General features: G+C 40.7%; 1 protein-coding gene across 5 annotated transcripts in view; it reads right to left on the reverse strand.

Moving 5' to 3' along the window:
• MAPRE2 (microtubule associated protein RP/EB family member 2) overlaps positions 1 to 20,960 on the reverse strand; it is a 104,174-nt gene that overhangs the window by 4,048 nt on the left and 79,166 nt on the right. For all 5 annotated transcript variants that reach the window (XM_068932770.1, XM_068932771.1, XM_068932768.1 and 2 more), the window contains 3 exons: positions 20,711 to 20,924; positions 10,161 to 10,300; positions 5,370 to 5,528 (listed from right to left, as the gene is read on the reverse strand). In XM_068932770.1, coding sequence (XP_068788871.1) covers positions 5,370 to 5,528; positions 10,161 to 10,300; positions 20,711 to 20,924 — 513 coding nt within the window. The remainder of the gene's footprint in view (positions 1 to 5,369; positions 5,529 to 10,160; positions 10,301 to 20,710; positions 20,925 to 20,960) is intronic.

Consider the following 20,960-nt stretch of genomic DNA (forward strand, 5'->3'; position numbering starts at 1 on the left):
CAAAGGTGACCAAAACTCTGATGTTTAGTGTTATCCAGAAAGTGTATCGGAAGACTTGCTAAGCACGAACATAAATATTTTCTATGAAAAAAATTCAGTTTAGCATTCACAGACTTACACAGCTTCTGCTAAAAGTCAGATGATCACTAATAAACACTTCCCTATTACAAATAAATGTAATAGACAGTTTTTTCCAGGGTTCTGCTTCTGAAGGTACATTGCTGCAGCAAGAACACTGCCTGACTGAAAGCAACCCTAGGTCCGCAGAGCGGATAATACTGATTTTAATCAATTTCCAATTCAGAGACAACAGAGCTGGTATCTCCAGTTGGCCTAGATGTAGCGGAGCTCCAGAAGACTGATTCTTAGAGCACTACTTTTGTATCCCCACTAATCATAGATATATTTACAGCTTTTCTCTCAGTGGATTTCATTTTCACAGAGAACGGTTCACTGAAAAGGTCCCACCCAACTCCTCTCAGCCCTACATTAGTAGCACTCAGCTGGAAGTGACTTTGAAGGAAAACACTTTTCCAAGACACTGAGCTGCCATTCAAAATGCGCCAGTACTGATGTGATGCTTCTGCAGAACCAGCCTGGCTCCCAGTAGTTTTCGTTAGAAGCAAGCGGTATAAAAAATAATAATAATAATTTAAAAAAAGATACTGATCAGTTTTCAAACTTGAGACAACAATGAAAAGGAAATGGAGGCCACAATTTTAATTTTCCTAGAATAGGTCAGAGAAGTTTATGCAATAAGAAAATATTTTCCTTCTAGCAATAAAATATTCATATTTCTAAAGGTCAGAAACAGGAGAATAGGGTTCCTAACATTTGCTGAAACAGTAGAACTGTTTAGCTGTTTACTAAATACAGAAATAGCCAAATTACAAGTGAAAGCAAGCCCTCTCACACTCAGGAGCTATTTTTAGGTAGAAGCCACATATGCCAGTCAGGGCAACTGCAGCTGGGCACATCACAGCCCCTTGGGGGGAACGATGACCTTAGTACATACAGAACATCAAGTCAAAACAGCTCTCTGCGTAGTAGCTAGAAATCACATCTTCTGTGATGGGCTGCAAGAGTGCAAGACTGGTACAGGATGCGAGTTGCATGGACACCAGCTGATGCTGCGAGAGGATGATCTAGCATTATGGGGTGACAGCACCGAAGCACGTTTCGCCGTAGTGAGTTACATTCCCTTAACCCTATCTAGGCAAAGGGCGAGTAACATCCCGACTCTCCTTCTGCGTTCAAGTGACCTGCTTCTGCGATGCACCTGTTAAAGAGGCCCTGCATACACAGATTTATGAGATAACACCTATTAAAAAGCACATTCATGCAGATTTTATAGGTCACAAACACGCAATCCTTTCATGCATAGGAGGGAAAGCCTCTAGCCGTAGGGAGCGGCTTGGGAACCTACTCTGCAACCGTGAACAAGAGCGGTGGCTCCTCTCCTGCCAGGCTTGCCTTTGATGGAAGTGGTAAATCTTCTGCCACTACCAAAGAAGTTGTTCTGAGATTTGGACATGTGCTTTGCAGTACGTACAGCTTGTATAAATACATGAAACGGGGAAGACAAGTCACGATGCACCATTACCTTGGGACTGTGGAATCTCTTTGAATATCATCCCCTAATAAGGAAAGCAGTGGAAGATCTAATTAGAGCATTTATTTCTTGCTCCGATCATGGGATCATGGTCACCTTTGTCTCCCACCAGGAGAGAGGCTAGCTTTTGACCCTTCAATCCATCTGCCTTGAACTATTCAGGTGTGACTGCAGACTGACGCTCTAGACATTATGAAAACCAGCTGCCATGGGGTGCCTTTTCCAATAGCAGCAGCAGATGTAGTGGCTGCTAGAGCACAAAGATACAAAACCCACTGAATTTAGAGCAATTGCTTTAGAAACATGAGCTGAGCAACTGATCAAATAGCAGCAAGCCATCCAGCTTCCGCCTGAACTGAACCAGAACAGCCTACGTAGGAAAGCAAAAGCAGCAACATTTTTGCTTTATGCCAAAACCTTTATGGCTCAGGGTTGCATAACTAGACACAGTCTCTTCTGGTTCATCAGTCTGAAACCTTCCGACTGTAAAATCAAACAGGCTACCAAATACTTTACCCACTAGCTGAGGTCTCAGTCCTGTCTTTAGCAACAGCAGCATAAGTGCTGTAGGCCACTTCCTGCGCTCCCCAATGTATCTTTTTTTAATAGTTCTTTGTCAACTTTGATCTTTTTGACTAACACGTGAGAGAATTACAAATGAGCAATCTGTAATTAAAATTAAAAACAAAGGGTTACAGACTAATCAGCCAGACAAACTTTAAATGATATTAGCAGTACAGCATCCCTCTCGCATAAGTGAAGGCTGATAATGATGAGGTTTACAATAGAAGTATATCAGGGAAAAGAAGGAGGAGCCTTTAAAAACAAGGAGTTCAAATTGATATTTGTGCTGTAAATTTCAACCTTCCCTCCCAAAATCTAGATAGTCTCCCCACCAAAAGTCACTTTACAAAATTTAGCCTTTATTCAATTAAATACATACAAAAAAACTTAGGAAGTGTCATGATTGAAGCTATTTTGTGATTTGAAATTCTTAAAAAAAAAAAAAAGCCATGACATGCATGACATGAAGCTGATGAAATTCTCTCAAACGCAATACTACAATAATTAAACTTCTAGAGAACCGCTTTTTTTCAGGGAATAAGCTGTTGGTATTTATTCTGAATCATTCCACACAGAATGCGCATGACAGCCTGCAACTCTCATGGGGGATCCATTAGCTACCGGGAGACGTGAGCTGCACTTAAAGTGCTGTCCAGAATTTTTTTTTTTTTAAACAAGGATTAAATTAAGCGTAACAAAAAATTAGACAGAGAGAGAGACCTGTCCCTCCTGAATAAAAACAGTTGGCATGAATAAATAAGACATGTTCTCTATCAAGAATACAATAGATACCTGTCAAGTTACAGCTAGGGAAGAGGGGTTTGAGAATGCCATCAAAAGGATACTGGAAATATGAACTGAAAAAAAATTTAAGTCAGCAGTGATATTCAAGCACATGGCCCTGGTCAGGGATGACTGGTTTAGTATGTGTGAACTGTATTACCCTGCATCTCCTTTCTGAAGGAATGCCTCATGGCCACCGTATTGCTGATAACTGTAATGAATCCTGAAAATTAAGGTAGTCTTTTTCCCCACTTTGCCCCTGACAAGTTGAAACACCCTGAAACAGAGGTTTAAAAAAAAAAAGAAAAAAGAAAAAAGAAACCACCAACAACAAAACAAACAAAAAACTACCAAACAAACAACCCCCCCCCACACACACACACACCCCAACCTAGATCTACCATGAACTTAAAGAAACCACGAATGCTGGAGTTGCTTGTGGTTTGGGAATTGGGGCTATTTCCCTTTTGGGGCTCAGGAAATCCGAACTGCAGTTTCTAAGGGATTAACCTGAAAAACGTTGTCAGATGAAGAAAATTTAACTTGGAGATGAGGAAAAAGTTCAGTGCAGAGATGGAAAAAAACCCAGAACTTAAAGGCAAAGCAGGCCAATGAGAGGGCACTGTGAAGAGAAAACGTAGGTAGGATCTGCTTATGTCCTTCCCGTGCATCAGCAAGGATCACAAGCTTTTGCTCTCAGACTTGGGGTCTCGCTTCAGAAAACCACAGTCTGTCTGAGTTCCAGCTGAGGAGGAGATGTGCCCAGGCAGATGAGGAGATCAGTTCTCCCACTAAAGGATACCAAAAATTCAGTGGGGAAACGGCCTCAATGAGAAAGTCTGTATTCTTCTCTGGGAGAACAGTTCTCAGGAACAGGAAATAAATTTTAGATAAAGGCACAGTTGTCATATGTAGTTCATACGCAGGCACTGATGATGCTTTCAACAGGGAAAGGGCTGGAGGGGGGAAGCAGGTAAAACACTGAGATGTGTACTGAAGTAGGACATTCTGTAATATGTTCTGCTAGTAATGAGAACTGCAGGAAGAAAGCAACAAATACATTCCTTGGCTGGGAATCGCTTACTGTGTAAGCCAACAGACAGATGTGGTGGGGTTATGGTGAGAAGGGGGATTTCTCTGGCTTCGCTTTAGAAATAAATCACTGTTCTTGAATCCAGAAGACATTTTCTTTGACCACTATACACGTGTAACTCTTAGTCTGTTACTCATGTGTCTGGCAAATTTGTCCCATTGTTTACTCCCGTGAAAATAATGATTTCCTTTTCCTCTTCTAGCACTACTGAACAAATCCTCTTTCCTCTGTCACTTCCAGTCTGAGTGGTGACCCCTGTCAGTGGCAACCTTGTGACTCTCTGGCATCTAACTTTCATTTATGCTCTATTAGTCTTTTTTAAAAGAGCTTATGAGTTAGTAGTTGCTTCAGCCCTACTTCTGACTTAAAATTTTAAGTCAGCTGACTGCTGCAGAAGCAGCTTTCTGAAAACAAATATAAGAAAGCCTACAATACACCATAGTGCTACTGAAAGACTAAGATGATGCTTATATACTCTGCAGCCAAAGCTATCCTTCGCTGGAGACCAAAGGATCAACCATCAGGACAGGGCATGCAAGGATTTAGTTAGCCTGAATGGGAGTTGTTTCCCCTGAATAATTATTTCTGAACGCGTCTGAGGAATTTAACCAGCAACAAAGCACGAAGCTGCAGAGGGTAAGCGTCTATAGTGCTATGTCCAAGATGCAATGAGATTCTTGCTTAATCTTGCAGACAAGATATTTCTGAAGTTTTGGTAGTAAAGGATTAATGGCTGTGCACACTGAAGAATTTTGCCTATAGCAACAAGATAAAAAAATGCTAAAGAGCATTACCTCTGCAGATATAATTATGTATCTGGCAACCTGCACTGTACTATAACTGCAACACTTCCACACGGGCTAGAGACAGTTCTTAGCTGTAGACATTAAACAACAACTCTGTGAGAATTTCTCTGCTTTTGAATTTTCAACACATTAAAGAACGTGAGTAAAAGCCTTTAGTTGAAAGGCAGCAGACGAAAAAACAAAACTAAGGCTCAATAACATATGAAATCAATTTAAAATTGTGATGCACCCTCTCCCCTCCCTTTCAGATTAACTTCAGCCGAAGTGGAGCACAAAACCTACCAGAAGCAGTGAAAAGCAACCAGCCCCTTGAATCCATTCCCCAAGCTGAGAAGTCTGTTATTTATGCATGCAAGCTTCCTTTTTGGGGGAGGCAAAAATCATATGTGAAAAATCATACCCACTACAGTTTCTCCTGACCTAAATATAAGACATGACCCAACACTGAACCAACAAATTTTTATGGAATTAAGCTGTTTTGTCTCATTAAAAGTATTAAGCTTGAACTTACGTGCTCTTCTGAAGCATAAAGGACTTCCATTAGCCGATGGACAAGGTCATTATTCTCTCCCCCATGTTCTTGGCAGAGAAGTTCAATCTCCCTTAACTTGCCAAAGTAGAAATCCCTTTCCTTCTCCACGCCTTCAAGTGCAAGTTTTAATGAATGTACCTGTGTATAAAGCAGTACATGATGCATCAGTTCTGAGGTGCACCACAGACAAAACAGTTCAGTCTAAAAACATGTCAACCATCATTTAAAATATATATATTCCAATTGTATATCTTAAAGTGAATGCCATGCTTTTTGAAGTGGTTGACTGAATATCACACAATACAGAATAGTAAATTGGGCTTCCTCGTAATGCCTTTTAGATGTACCTCAACCTTGATCTGAGAAGTCAATTTTGTTAGCATTCTTATATCAAAACCTGAAGTAGCAGTCCAGGAATCAGAACTACTTAAGACCTGGCTTCTAACAAAGCTGCCAGAAGTGTCACAAAAAGGTAGTAAGTAAAACGTCCTGCAGAGAAATTGTACTACTTTATCAGGATTAATATGTAGTTACTGGGAAACCTACAATATCTTCTTGTTTAAAAAGATGTAAATTTGGCAGAAAAGCTCGTCAAGGGAAATGATCAAGTTAAGAAATTAAAAGGCCCTCTAGTTGCAAGTGTAAGCGTTCCCATGTTGTTTTTTCACCTCTCCTCTTCTCCACCTGCCAACTGCTGAACCATTGCAGAGCTGCCTTTCACAGTTCCTATGCTGCCACTGCACCCAGTGACCGCTCTCCACCATGAACTTTCAGGTCTGATAAAAAGGCCCTCCAAACTCTCTCAGATTTCAATTATCTCTTCTGATTGTAACTTTGTTCATGAGAGTCTTCAAGCTGTACTGTTAGTCTCAGTTTCACCATTAGGTTTGCTGCAGGTCACTTATGGGCAACTTAAGTATTAAAGAATAGGCTTTGAATAAACCATGAGAGATGTTGCAACTTTTGTTTTCTAAAAAATAAATAAAAAAAAATTCTGTGGGAACAAAACAGATAGATTACTTACCAATAGAGTGTACACTATTAGGATAACAGGGGTGCATGGCTCTCAGATACGGAAGACAGCAGTGCAACAACCAGTGGAGATCACCACAGATGAGGCTGCCTACAGTAAACTCATTGATCCTAGTCATACCCCAATTACAGCCAAATTAGGATCCACATTTTAAGGCCTGCAGTTATCTAAATGAATTTTCTGGAGAAAACGCGTTAAATGAATTATATCAGACTATCTTTAAGTCAACAGACACAAGTCAACAGAAAGTTCTGTGTTACCAGTTCGACTAGGCTGCAAACTAATTTATTCCTTCCACTAGTGAAAATACCAGAAGACTTCAAGCATTGCTTTGAGTGTCTATTAAATCCTATAATTTTATTTTTCTGTAACTGCGGAGCTAGCACTGCCTTCTGCTGACCTCTGACTGCTCTCTGGGAGGCGTCAGACAGCAGACCTGGCCTGCTACCAGGGCACGTTCTCAGAGCAGCTCATTCACGTACTGATTTCCTACCAGCTGCCCGAGTTTGACACCCAGGTCTTCCCTTTGATAGTTTGAATCTATGATTAATAAAGTGACCAGACACCTTAAAGTCAACTATTGAATCGTGAAAGTAGGAATAGCAAGTGGAATAAAAGCTTAAAACATTCTGATCTATAGCTATGTATCTTATTAACTGTGAGGAAGACCTCACATTTAAGAGCTGTCTTCAGGATCTGCAGAGAGCATCTCCTGCATCTGGACAGAGCAAGAACTTAACTGCTTCCAGATCTCTTGCACTGCACATGCTAAAGCTTGCTAAAACAACAAACATCAGTTGAGACATCTGCAGCTAGTAGCTCAGACACTCTCAGCCTTCTGACCTATTTACTATGAAAGTATTCTTCTGTTTTCCCTGCGTCATTCACCTGTTTCTAGAAATGGGATCATTAACTAACTGCGTGCATATATGGATAGTTTAACTACAGTATACAGTAAACATTGCTATAACCAAATCAGATAGGCTTTTCTTAAATAGGTATCTGCTACCTGTGTGCTACATATTAATTTCTGCTCCTTCAGTGACAGGTAATTATCACTTCTGCATGCTACTTTTCCCTTCCATTAACATGCCAAAAGGCTAATCCCGTGCAAGGAACAGCACACGCCACCTCCCACGCTTCGCTGCTGGAACAGCGGCGCCCCTCTGCAACCCAGCTAATCTGTGCGAAGGTAGCCGTCTCGCCCCAGCTGCTCCTTTCTCTGATGCTACTTATTGGCAGTCCGAGCACTCGTAGGACTGCGCAACCACACTGGAGATTGAATACATAATGGAGACAGCACCACCTTGGCTGCATGTTTACAAAAGCTGTCTGTACTAGTATACCGTTAACCGTTCCCGGGACCATTCTCCATACGGAAAGCTCCACGTTCACACTAATTAGAAATCTTTTACCTTTCGAAACAGGATGATGGCCACATCTGAACTGCTTGCCGGGAATGGCCCCTCGTCCGTGCTGTCTCCTAACGTGCGCTCAGGAACTCTTTGCGAGAGCGCTAGCTGGCACGGACCAAAACCACAGCAGGGACCATTTTAACATTTGAATATTACGGATAAGTGAGTTCCAGTGCCCAGGGACGTTCTTTGGAATAGTTAAGTTTAATTGCACAGACCAGCGCAATAGCTAAGACCATTTTAAGAGAAATTTTAAGATCGTTGGAAGGCATTAAATAACAAATATTATGGGCAGCTCATGATTATTGCAAATAGCTCATAAAGCAACACTGTGGTAAAACATAGTGTAGGCACAGCTCCACTAAGTAAAATCTTCCTCTACAAGTTACATGTAAGTTTAAATGTTTCAATCTCCTTTAGTTGCCATCCATGCAAAATCTTTTACAGCCACATAGGAATATGGTACCCCATTACGCCATTCAACTTTTTTTACTGGTAATCGAGACAGCAGCAGACTGGCTGCTGCTTTTCTCTTGCCTGGTTGCTGGCGAGTGGTAAAAAATAGAAAATACTGCTCTTCCAGCGTGTTCAGATGGGAGTCAAAAAATTTAGCTCCAGAGCTGCTTGACACACAGCTTTTTTGGCTCAGGCTTTATGTGCTTCGGGTGCACAAGTAATCGTTAGTGGGAAATGAGATACCAAGTACTGCCAGCACTGAAAAAAGCTTCCCAGACCATTCTAGCTAGAAGAGAGCTCTTAAGAACCAGCTATTAAAACACCAACTTTCCTCAAAATTTCTTCTCCATGATAGGGGAATTCTTCAGTTTTCCTCAGGATTATTTGCATATAAAGCTCAAAGTCTTTACAAATGGAACTTGCTAGGACTATATTAGCAGTTAACGTGATAGTGAACACTGGTTTGTATTTTAGTAAAGATCAAAAACTGCTACCGTTGCTCAGATCCTAACCAACACCTCCCACTGAAGTGAACACATTGGGACTTTAAAGCACAAATTTCATGATTTTAGTTACATTTTAAGTTGACATCTAAGCTTCACTCGCACAATGATAAGAAAGATTCCACCAGAAATGTCTTCAGATATTCAGAAACATGTACAGTATTTTAAAACATTTATATTAAAGCAACAGTCAAAGACTCATTTACAAGGCTGGTGGGCCCTGTTGTGCTCTCTGTTGCCCAGAATCATACACCAAGTCTGTAACACTTCATGTTTTGGATGTGGCTATTCATCTACCACCTTAATTATGTAACAGCATCCAAGAAATTGCAGTCAGTGCCCCAACCAACTTAAGTTTTTGTTGTTATGAGCCTAAAGCTGAAATGCCCTTAACTGTGGAAAATTATACTTGATCCAAACAATGATTTCTTCCTGTATGCAGCAACCAATCAGCTTATGCTCTGAAACATGTGTTTCCCCTTTCCATTTTTCACCACACAAGGCAAATACAGGATTCTGGCCTCCTTTATAGTAGTGGCATTCACACCACTCTGACAGTATAGTCTTGAGCCAGATGTAGATATTACTCACATCTAATGCAGAGCCTGTAAGAGTGACAGAGTGGTGTAAAAGTTCCATAGAATATATGAAAATTAAGCTCTTATCTTCTTACTATTGGAGGAAGTTTGAACTCTTATTAATTGTATTGCAGAATATTATTGACAATAGGTTTTATAATGTAATTAAGTATTTTTGCAAAGGTAAATCACATTTTAAAATCAAAAGGTATATTACTGTCTTAATGTCCTCCTTCCAGAGAGCAGAGTGCATTGACCAATTCAGCTGCCAATCTCTAACATCCAAATATTACTAATACTTTGGTTTTCTCCACAAAGAGACATTAAAATGATTTCCTTCGAATTTGTAATACACAAGAACAAAGAACACTACTGGAATTTTCCTACCCAAATGAAATAAAAGATACCTTTTAAAATCTAATATATGCAACATAATAGCCTTTTTTTTTTAATTCACAAACGTGGTAGGAAGACAAGAATTCCTCTTCAAACCTTGCAGTTAAGTATTCAGATAAAAGTAACTTCAATAAATCTCTCAAATCTCAGCAAGACTCAACCATTATTCTCAAGATCAACTTTTAAAAATACTGGCACAACACTAGTCATGCCTCTCATATGCTATTTTTAGCAATAAACCACTTTTTTTTTTTCCTTCCCAGATGAGCTATATCATTCTTTTGCCCCTTTATGACTTTGGAGGACATCATTCAACAGAGGGCAATATGAGATTTCGTGCCTTTCTGTGAGAATGAATTAATCTAATTTTATGCCTAAAGCAAATTTACCTGTTCACTGAGCTGTATGACTTGAGTTTCCAAATCTTTATCTGATTTGGATGCTGAGCTGCTTGGTGTAGCTTTTTTTGCTGAAGACGGGCGAGAAGGTGTTGATCCTGGTTTAGAAGCTGGACTGGATTTAGCAGCACCTAAAAAGTATAGTAAATAAATAAAGATCCTTATAATAAATGCACTCCTAGTAACGTCATACAGAGATAAAAGTATTCAAATTTATAAAAAGCCATTCTTACTATTGCTTGAAGATTACTACAGTGGAAAAGTTGCTGCTATACCTTAGGAAAGGAAAAAGTAAATTTCCTAGCAGTTTTGCTTTGAGCTTACTACTGAAAGTGAAGGAATCAAATTTAAAAATCAAAATAAGAGTACAAAGTTCCCTTAGTGGTCAGCAGCTTTCAGCTAAAAAAAAAAAAAAAAAAAAAAAAAAAAAAAAGCACAAGCTTTTAACAGACAATATCCCCCAGCCTAATAGTTTATAAACAAACGTATGTTCAAATCCACTGGAGAAAGACAGACTTGAAAAATAAACCCAACTCTACTGCCTCTGTGCTTTCCTCCTTTTCAAATGCATACCATTACCGAGACAAGAGCATTAAAATTCAGACAGTGCAAGCAAAATTAAATCCATCAGTGAACTCACAGTTGCCATAGTGACCACAAGATCACTTTTGATCTGCTTAGGTTTTGCTATTTGCTTTTAATTATTTGCACTGCCAATCCGACAGCATACAGAGCAACATCTTTTCCAGCAAAAAGAGCAACTAACAAGCACCTACCTATACTCTTTCACAGGCACACAAATGTCTAAGCAGAGAAATACTTCTGTGTATTGTTTGTACATGGGTTTGTAGTATCTTCATATGAACTTCAGCTAACTCCTCGCACGGTGCTGTTTCTGCCTTTCCGTTTCTCCGCGCCCCGTCAGACAGTGGGTTTGATTTAGTCGCTCGGTGGCGGCGTGTGCGTGCCCAGCTCGCAACCTTCCACCTTGTCTCCTTTTCCCACAAGTACTTTGCTCTGACTCATAATCTTTTCCTCATCCCCTCCAGTTCAAAATAAATTTCAGATGCGGCGATCATACATCTGGTGCAAAAACCACTCGAGGTCAGAGCAGAGAACGAACCGAAACTCCAGCCTTCTCTCCTACCTACTTTATTGATTAAGCAGGCACATGAATCAGAGGTCCTGCTTCGCAGCACCCAAGTTTATCACCGTTCCTTACAAAGAACGGAACACAGCTGTCTGCATCTGCCGATGGGCTCCATGGCCATCCTCTATAATCAGCCACCAGCTCTGAAGTCTGGGACCCACGGGGAGTAGCAGCAACTCCAAACCCAGCGAGTGCCCACGTCCCAGCTGAGCTCCGAGCATGCAGCCCACCCCACCACCTCTGGAAGGAGCTGCCATGAGCTTTTCTCAGCAGCTCCCTCCACCTGACACCCTGCCAGCTGCTCTTCCCACAACAGGGCTCATTTTATGGCTTATTTCAAAATATTCTGAGCAGTCACTTTCACAACACATCCCCAGCAACAGCCTCCACTTTTAATAAAGCAATTCATTTGTACTGATATTTTACCAAGGCACCATTACAGAGAAGACAGGAGGAGACAGGGAAGAGTAGGCGGGGAAGAAACAAGACCTGTGAGATTGACCGTGACATGAAGGGAGAAGATCAAACCACGGAGCTCACTCTGTCTCACTCAATGAGAACTGTAAAAAGGTCCCTTGAAAGGAGTCAAAAAAATAACAGGACAGAAGAGCAGCAACGGGTTATTTAATCAAGCTAGCTTTAGCTTTTGTGATTTAGTCACAGTCCACTTTAACAAGCACCTTCTCATGCCTCTAAGGATAACTGCTATTAACTGGGTTAACTAATGACAACAGAAAATAAATACACAATTCTATAATTCAGCTGAATTTGGTAAGCATTTTTTGTTTAAAGTTTCCACCCTTCTTTTCTACGTTTCTTAAAATAGTCAGATATAAAAATTTTTTTTTTCCTTTTAAACAAATTGATGACTCCAATCCAGCAGCTTTGTTTTCTAAATCCTTACAAACACACAAAGTCACCTGCAGCCAGTTTCAGTTACAGTATACAGACTGGCTAAAGCTGGGTAAAATTCAGTGTTGTCTACATGCCTGAAGTTACATTTCTTTTAACATCGCCCTCCAAGAGCGTGCTGAGCAAGCTCACATCACCACTGTCTGCGGACTGAGAGGACTAGATAGAGTACCAAATACACTGCAAGATTTTCTGCCCTCCTTTTAAAGCAAAAAGTCTTTTGAATTTCTGAAGTCAAGTGTTAAAAAGCTTTATGAAGTCCTGACGAATCAAAAGTAGTTGACTTTTGCTCCACTGCTCAGGATCAGCCCCAATTTCAGCAATGCACTTAAAAACCACCTAAATAATCTCAGCATTCCCGACAGGATCAGCAACAGCTGGCTAGAAATTAATTGCAACACTGAATGCCCAGGGATTTCTAATTTGAAATTCCTTGAACTAAAAAAAAAAAAGGGGAGGGGAGGGAGCAAGAAGGCTTTACTGCACATATATTCTAAAACATCAGTTACAGGATCAGTTCAGAGGTGAGCCTCCAAATGCGAATCAGAACCTTGACTTCATAAGGGAATTAAAGGATGCAGGTTGAAAGAACAGTTCAGTGCAAAATGCTTGAGACAGCCAGATATCAAAATGCAGAAAGATCTTGAAAGACTTAATGACTTTGCTATTAAGCACTACTATGACTTTGCAGTTAATTAGCACAAGTGTGCAATAACTCCTAACTCATTGCTCAGAGCTGCTATATAAACTAAGCCGTTTCAATTCCCTCCAACGTAAGATCTTCTGTGAAGATATTTATTGTCTATCTGCAAAAAATTCCATTCATACTGGTAGTGATTATATCTTCAGTAAAATTTTTCAGATCTCACATGATCTACGTTACACAAAAAATAGCAGTGGATTCTTTTGGCTCGGACAGCAGTGCGTGAAGTGCCATTTACATATTTTGAAAAAGCCCAACATTTTATACAAGTATTTTTCATAAAAATATTGCATAACAAGCACTTTTTACTGAGCATTGCGAGAATCAAATCATGGTCAGTGCCTTAGATGTTACCTAACCCTGATTTCTAGTCAAACTTACTACAGGTATTTGAAAAGAGAAGTGCAAACTCCTGCCCTTGGGGAGGAATAACCCCATGCCCCAGTACAGGCTGGGCAGTCCAGCAGGAAAGCAGCTCTGCAGAGAATGACCTGGGGGTCCTGCAGGACATCAAGTTGACCATGAGCCAGCAATGTGCCATCACAGCAAAGGCAGCCAACAGCCTCCTGGGCTGCTGCCAGCAGGTTGAGGGAGGTGATCTTTCCCCTCTACTGAGCACTAGTGAGGCCACATCTGGAGTGCTGGGCTCCAGGGCCATAAAGCTGATGATGGGACTGGAGCATCTGTTATATGTGGAGAGGCTGAGAGCTGCGACAGCTTAGCCTGGAGGGGAGAAGGCTCACGAAGCTCACGCATCTTATCAATGCATATAAATACCTCATGGAAGGGAGTAAAGACGACAGAGCAAAACTCTTCTCAGGGGTGCTCAGTGACAGTACGAGAGGCAACGGGCACAAACTGACGCACAGCAAATTCCATCTAAACACAAGAAAACCCTTCTTCACTGTGAGGGTGACTGAGCACTGGAAGAGGTGGTGGAGCCTCCATCCTTGGAGATGCTCAAAACCCAAATGGTCATGGTCCTGGGCAACCTGCTGTAGGCAACCCTGCTTGAGCAGGGGGGTTGGACCAAATAACCCCCAGGGGTCCCTTCCAGCCTCAATTAATCTGTGAGTCTGCAAAAACTTCCATTACGGCATGCTCTGATTTGAGGTCAGTACAGGCTTCAACTGCAAATTTTTTTTTTTTTTTTAAATAGTATCACAGCTGCTTCAATTAGCACCTCGAGAAATTTTTATAGTGCCCATATAACTTACTTTTCTTATCTCCACTAGTGTTAACTTTAGGACTGACTGCTCCTAAAGACAAATTATTTTGCTCTTTTATTAAGTCGGATGAAACTGCTCTGAAAAGTATTACAGTTTCCTATCTTTGGCACTCTAGAAACAATTACTAGTCAGCTCCATCATATTCAAATATTTCCCCCACAGTTCAGCTTTATTATTCTTTTTGCTAAACATAAAAGTTTTACAAACAGATGTACATTTCTGAGATTTACAACAGTATAAATGTTGGCACTGTAAAAGTTTTGTGTACAAACAAAGCTAAGCTTAGAATTCCAAATCACTTCATATGACAAGCGTGGTCTTACAAACTAGAGACTTATTTACTGCTTGGAGGCAAATTTTCCTTGAAGCTATATGAGTAACTAGTACGCTGTTAAAACATTTATGTAAAATTCCATGAAAACATGTGTGTGACTACTGTGCGGACATGCACGAAGACAGCGTGGAGAGCAATGGAAGCCCCAAGCAAGCATTAGACTTGACTGACTGACTCCTCGTGATCAGTGCTTCAATGGAATTTGGGAATCATTTGCTGTACCTCTTGGGTCAAATTTAAGGACTTTATGAAAGCTGACACATTCCACAGAATTCCTGACATGCCACCAAAAACCAACCAAACAAAAAATAACCATAGAAGCTTTCACTTTAAAAAAAATAACCCTAAAGGCCACAGAGCTAACACTTCCTTCGTGAACTAAACAAAAAGTATCTCTCCAGTTTAAATGAGAGAGAACAGCAAGTGAATTAATATTCACATATGCTTATTGTCATAACTACACAGAGATGCAAGAAACTCCTCAAATTTGGGATGGTTAATGGGACAAGCGATGACAAGTCATACTTAATGGGAATGAGATGACCTTGGACATAATCCAATCCTTGGACTCAACCTTTGGCACTCCAGCATGCAGTAGCACCACCACTTAGTTGTTTTGTGTTCTTAACTCCTTTACGGTGGTAAGATCCCTCTCGCCCTTCAGCTCCCATGCGTCCACTGCTGCTGGTCACAGTGCAGTCTGATGAGCTCTCTCATCATCATTGCCAGAGAGCTGGCAAAGAGAAATACTTGGAATTGAAGCTTCTTTTACAAATTGCAGTGGAGGAATCCCAGCGAGAGTCCATACTGGAGTTTAACTGTTGGATTAAAAAGCTGCGGTGATGGCACGGCCGCCTGGTTCATCTTTAATGGAAGAAGATTCCAGAGATGGTAACCGACTATGGCCTTCTCCCCATCGCAAACCAACACTTTTGAGATTTAAAATAATCAAAATTTTAATAGCAAACAGTAATTGCACCTAAATGAAACCCCTGCTTTCTCTTGGAAAATCTTCAAGCAGGCAAGCACAACGTATGAAACTATTCAACACAAGCCTAACAGAAGAAAATGTTTTAAAAATCGAAATCCCCTGAAAAAGCTGCATTTTACAAAATTCTGCAACTATCTGGTTAGCTATGAGAAGAAAGCCATCCCAAAAGGGAAAACGGGAAGAAAACATGCAGAGAGAAGCATTCTGATGCACGAAACTTTTGGAAAATTTAAGCAAGGTAGATGCTCAAACTACAACCATGCGACACTTCAAATTAGGGCAGCAATTTTCACCACTGCTTTTCAAACACAGTCGCGGTGTTCTTTCTAGAAGACAGACCCTTGGGCCTGCATCGCTAGCACTGTTGCTATCTAGTCTAAATCTCCTGTCTTAATGGGTTTAAAAATTAAACTCTCCTCGTGTTGGTAGAGCGGGTGTGCCTATATTAGGACCGAGACATTTTCCTCCTCACCTTGCCAGGCCAGCACTGTCAAGGCACATGCTGTTCCCGTTGTGTAGCGGAGTTCTTTGCTCTCGTATGAACTAGGCACAAAAGCATTTTCAGTTTGTCACCTCCCAGCTCTCCCTATCTTCAGCTCTGCCACGCAGCTCCAGAGCAACATATCACAACGAATAGATGTTAATTTTGCAAATATCAACTGCCTGCAGCATGGGGAAAAAGGGGGCAAGTGTTGGTGGAAAGTAAAGAAAGATGTCTTGGAAAGAGCTCTCTAGTCTCTAGAGCTTTTAATCATAACACTAACTGCTAAAGCGAGCGAAGACTTTTTCTTTTTGCTAAACACGTTTAGTCCTCAAAATTAATTTAGGGAGCGTCTCCCACAGCAGGATACACCATGTCTCTAGAAAAAAATCAGTGTTTTTCTTGCATTATCGGCTCTTCGATGGCATACGCATTATATATAAAACATTCGTGGACAAACAGCTCATTCTGCCCTGGTTATTTTCCCTGTCATAGAATGATTATTTTTAGCCCTCATGTGATCCTCCAGTATTTTCCAGCTCTGCTTTAGTCATCCTGCTCTCACAGAATATTTCAAATGAAAAAGTCTGACAGCCTTCAGATCTCAGAACCTCTTGCATTTTTAGCTTACTATGTAAATAATTCATTTTATTAAGCTGTCTCTTATCCACCTATTTATGACACTCCACATCCATACAGAAAACAGTGCTCTAGGCAGATTTGCTCTGATATACAGAAGTACTTACATAAGACACTGAGCTACAACCCTGACAACCTGATCAAAAATTTCAATCTGATCAGATGAAGCTTTTGCCTATTTTCTACAGGGGGAATTAGAACTGGCGCAAACAACGATGCACTAATATTTTAATCCCTTACAATAATTTTGACTCTACATCTGTAGGTTGTTTACCACTGCATCAGAGAAAAGCAGAGGCTATAGGAGAACATACAAAGGCTCAGAGCTGGCAGATGGCACTATATACAAAAGCAGCTGTGGCACTGTTGGCAGAAAGCCTGTAATGGTGGTTAGTGCTCTTGGTACCAGTCCTTGAAGGATGAAAATACATTCATTCCCCTAGCAGGGACTGCTACCTGGCAATCCTTGCTGCAGGAGACTATTTCTACAAGGAGCCTTTTATATATGTTATCAAAGCCATCCATCCTCCATACAACTGTCAGCTCTGCAACAAATCGGCTCTATCTCTCAAGAAAGAGGCAAGGCAACGTGAGGGTGGCACAGGAGATTAGTTGCAGGGAACTATTTATGCTTCCATTTCCGAGCTGCATTATCCGTGACCTGCACTGACTCTTCAGACTGATCGCCTTTTGATGGAGTAGGGCAATGCCTGTTGGAATCCTCTCTGATCAACACAAGAATTGGTGTGTTTTCAGGTTTTGCCAGGTTTTGGGCCGTTTGTGTTTACTTCACTTTTAAAAATGTTTTTAAGACCAAACCCACCGCTTGCGGAGACATAGGCAAATATCCAGTTATAGGTACAGAAAGTAGTTACCAAATACCATGGGTCTGTGAAGCTTTAGCATCAAAGTACTTAAATTACTTGTTACTCAGTACAGCTATGTTTTGGGGTTAGTTTTCAGACCAGCCTTTAGAGAACTGACAATTTTTTTGTTAACTGAGAAACGTTTATATCTTAGTCTACCTCTGAAAATAAAAGTGTTAGAACAGAGTGTTATAAACTAGTTATGCATAATTGAAGAGATTAGCACCTCCTAAATCACTCGGAAACAAAGCTCTGGCAAAGGGTACTGCAACAGTTATTCTGTGGACCATATGAATCATCTGAAAGACATCTGAAGTGACTTTACTAGTAGCTAAACATATTGTTCTTTAAAAATTATATCTTTGTTCAATTTAGAATATTTAAAGGTCAATGACAAAGAGATACCATATCATCTAGTGTCCATATGCCCACTTGCTCCTGACACTAAACAGATGACTGCATTTAGGTGTATCTACACAATGCTGTTTAAAAACTCTTCGACTACATTAAAAGATGCACTAGTTTATCTCACTGTTACTCCTTTCTGTTTTGCTAATAAATTTAAAAAAGATAGCACTAACATTTAAAAACTTTAGTGTTAATATAAAATAAATTACACAAAAATACCATTAAAAATGGAGAATGTATAAAAAAAGAGGCAAGCCTCTGCAGCAAACTACTTGTGATGCTGGCAAATGCTTGCTGCATTGGTGTAAGAGTCTATTACATCAAGCAGCCACAATGTTCACCGCTCCCACAACAAAATCAGGAAGTAAAGCTGTGCCTAAAACCTCAGCCACTTCACTGAAGATCCAGCAACTTAGAACAACAAAATAATGGACATAAAAGCTACAGATAGCAGTTTAAACTACGCCACCCGATGTTGCACTTATTCATGGGCATGTATTCCCTTTTCCCAAGTGTACCACCAGGGGAGATAAAATTCCAGATGGGGTGGGAAATTCTTAAACTGCCACAGGAAAATTCATGAGAGTCTACTTTTTGTTGCCTTTTCAGTATAAAGGGCTAAACTTGTTTTACTCACACGGGTCATTCCATTTTAAATCAGCATACTACTTGCATGAGTAACTCACTTAAGACTTAGTCCATTTGTGTAATACAGTAAGTATGGTTCCTATAACAACTATGATGAATATTCCTTCATTCCCAACCATGTGCACATGTGCATGCACAAAAACACACAAGACACGTACAGATGCCCACCTTTTATGATCACTTCTCAACTACAGAGGACACAGCTACCACTACAAGGTGCTTCCACACCCTCCCAGCTTACTCCCGGACGAAGCAGAGGGGGGACACCAAGGCTGGCAGACGCATACAGTGCTCCTCCTGGAGCTTCATCAACAAGCAGCCAGCAACGGCTCTCGTTCTTTTAAGCAATCAGACTACATGATTTCATGAGGTAAGACGCAATATACTGGTGAAATTAAGACATGCTTCCCCAGAGGTTGAATAAATCTCCGAACAACTGATTCTTACCTGAAATAGTCCTGCTCTAAAACGCAATCAGCAAAAGCTAGATCTCCTACTTCGCCTAGCACCACGTAATGTTTACGCACACTCCCATCCCCTAGGTCTACAAAAATTAAACTAGTATCCTCCCCATCATAATTCTGGACCATGTTTAAATTGATGAGATTGATCGCTTTTTCACGGACAGTAACTTCCACAACCACAGAATCTTATCTAAAAATCATCTCATATCTCAGCTGCCCTATTCCACACACAGGAGGACTGAGGAGGAGTGTAACATGCTCCTTATACAAGTAGCAACACAATGACATAGGATTATTGTATCATCCTCCTTATCAACTGGCTAGTTCCATTCCAATAGCTACTCCGTTTCTCTGGGATTGTCACTGCCAGTTTTAGTCTGGATCCCATACTGGTGACTATGGTAAAACAGACAATCTGCACAAGGAATTAAAATCACAGTAAAGTCCATATTTAACAAAGGGGTATTTTCCAATGGCTCATTTGGACAACAGGGTGACATTTGGGTTTTTTGTTTTCAAAGGGAGTACAAGCCATCACCCAGGAAATTACAGCATACCAGGACCTGAAATTCAGGAGTTCAGACACAAAATGGTGCAAAACTAAAGCTTTTTCATATCTTTGAAGCCCAGAGCAATATTGGCCTGCTACTAGATATTTAACTTGCTGGAAATGTTAAGGAGTTGAAGGCAGCTGGCCAGGTATGCCTCACTGACATCAGAAATAGCAGGAGTAGAATGCCAAAATCTGGGGACGATTCCACAGTTTAAGCCACTCTGAAACTGACTTTGCCCCCCTCATACCTGCCCTTTCCCTTTTGGGAGAACTGCTGCGTATCTGAACCCACGCCAAGACAGTTCACAGAATTAACCCAAGTGAAAACTAATCACCATCTGAGGGTTGGGTTTTCATGAATAAGGTAAATCCAGGACAGAAGAGTAAAGGAATTAAGAGTGTGCGTGCGTGTGTGTGTGCACTCACGTGTCTGTATGCACAAACCTACATACCTACAAGCACCTAACCCCAGCACCACTTGTTTAGAGATTTTGGTTTTTTAAACAAATTTTGTTGCTCTCCTGTTTACTTGAAAAGACTTCTGTTTGGTGACCAGTCATCCCATATTACATAAACACCAGAGACTGAGCATAGTTATTTCTTTCTGCTCCAGAAAGAGGCACTGGAAAAATAAGTCAGAGGTACATTTGAGAAAGCTGGAGCAACAGTCGTATGCTGCTCACTTAGAAGTCTAGTGCACCTGAAAAATTACGTTTAAAAACCCAAATCAATTCATTTTTTGCTTTCTGGACAGCACTTAAGATTTGGAAGTATTCCACTCATCATTAAAAACAGTCTAGCAGTTTCCTCTAAGGGTGAAGCTGTAGGAGAGAACAGTTGCCATTTAGTAAGTTCTTGAGTACAGAGACATGTATCACGTTCTGCAACAAGAAGCACAAGTGCCTTTGTCTCCACCATCGGAGACCACGTGATTTATTAGAAGGGTTCAGTATGAGAAACCCTGTGGCTAATAGGGCTGGGCCAAACTAGAAAGCACCCCGAAAAGTGACCTTACACAGCCTCAGATGCTAAGCCTATGACAACGCAGGAAAAATAGTCCATGAACATAAGGCAAACATTTCTAACTAGTATTTACATAAAAGGGATCACAGTTTATAATCATCTTCAGAGACGGAAAAGGAATTATCTAAGATGCAAAATACCTGCAGTGGGAGAGTTTGCATGGTGAGACTTTTTGGGCAGGTTAAAGATCTGTTCACCAGGATCTGGTGGGGGAAGAGCGTCTTGGCCTTGTCGAGCTTCCACAGGATCATACTCCTTTCCATCATAGTTAGCATCAAAGAACTTCTTAAACCACTGAATGAAATCCAAGTTGTCTTGGAAGCGCCCTTTGACCAGTTTTTCCACTGGAATTACCTGAAAGGTAGAACAAAAAGTTCAAATAATATATCA

The sequence above is a fragment of the Struthio camelus genome, chromosome 2 (assembly GCF_040807025.1).
Source record: "Struthio camelus isolate bStrCam1 chromosome 2, bStrCam1.hap1, whole genome shotgun sequence".
In the NCBI taxonomy this organism is placed as follows: Eukaryota; Metazoa; Chordata; class Aves; order Struthioniformes; family Struthionidae; genus Struthio; species Struthio camelus.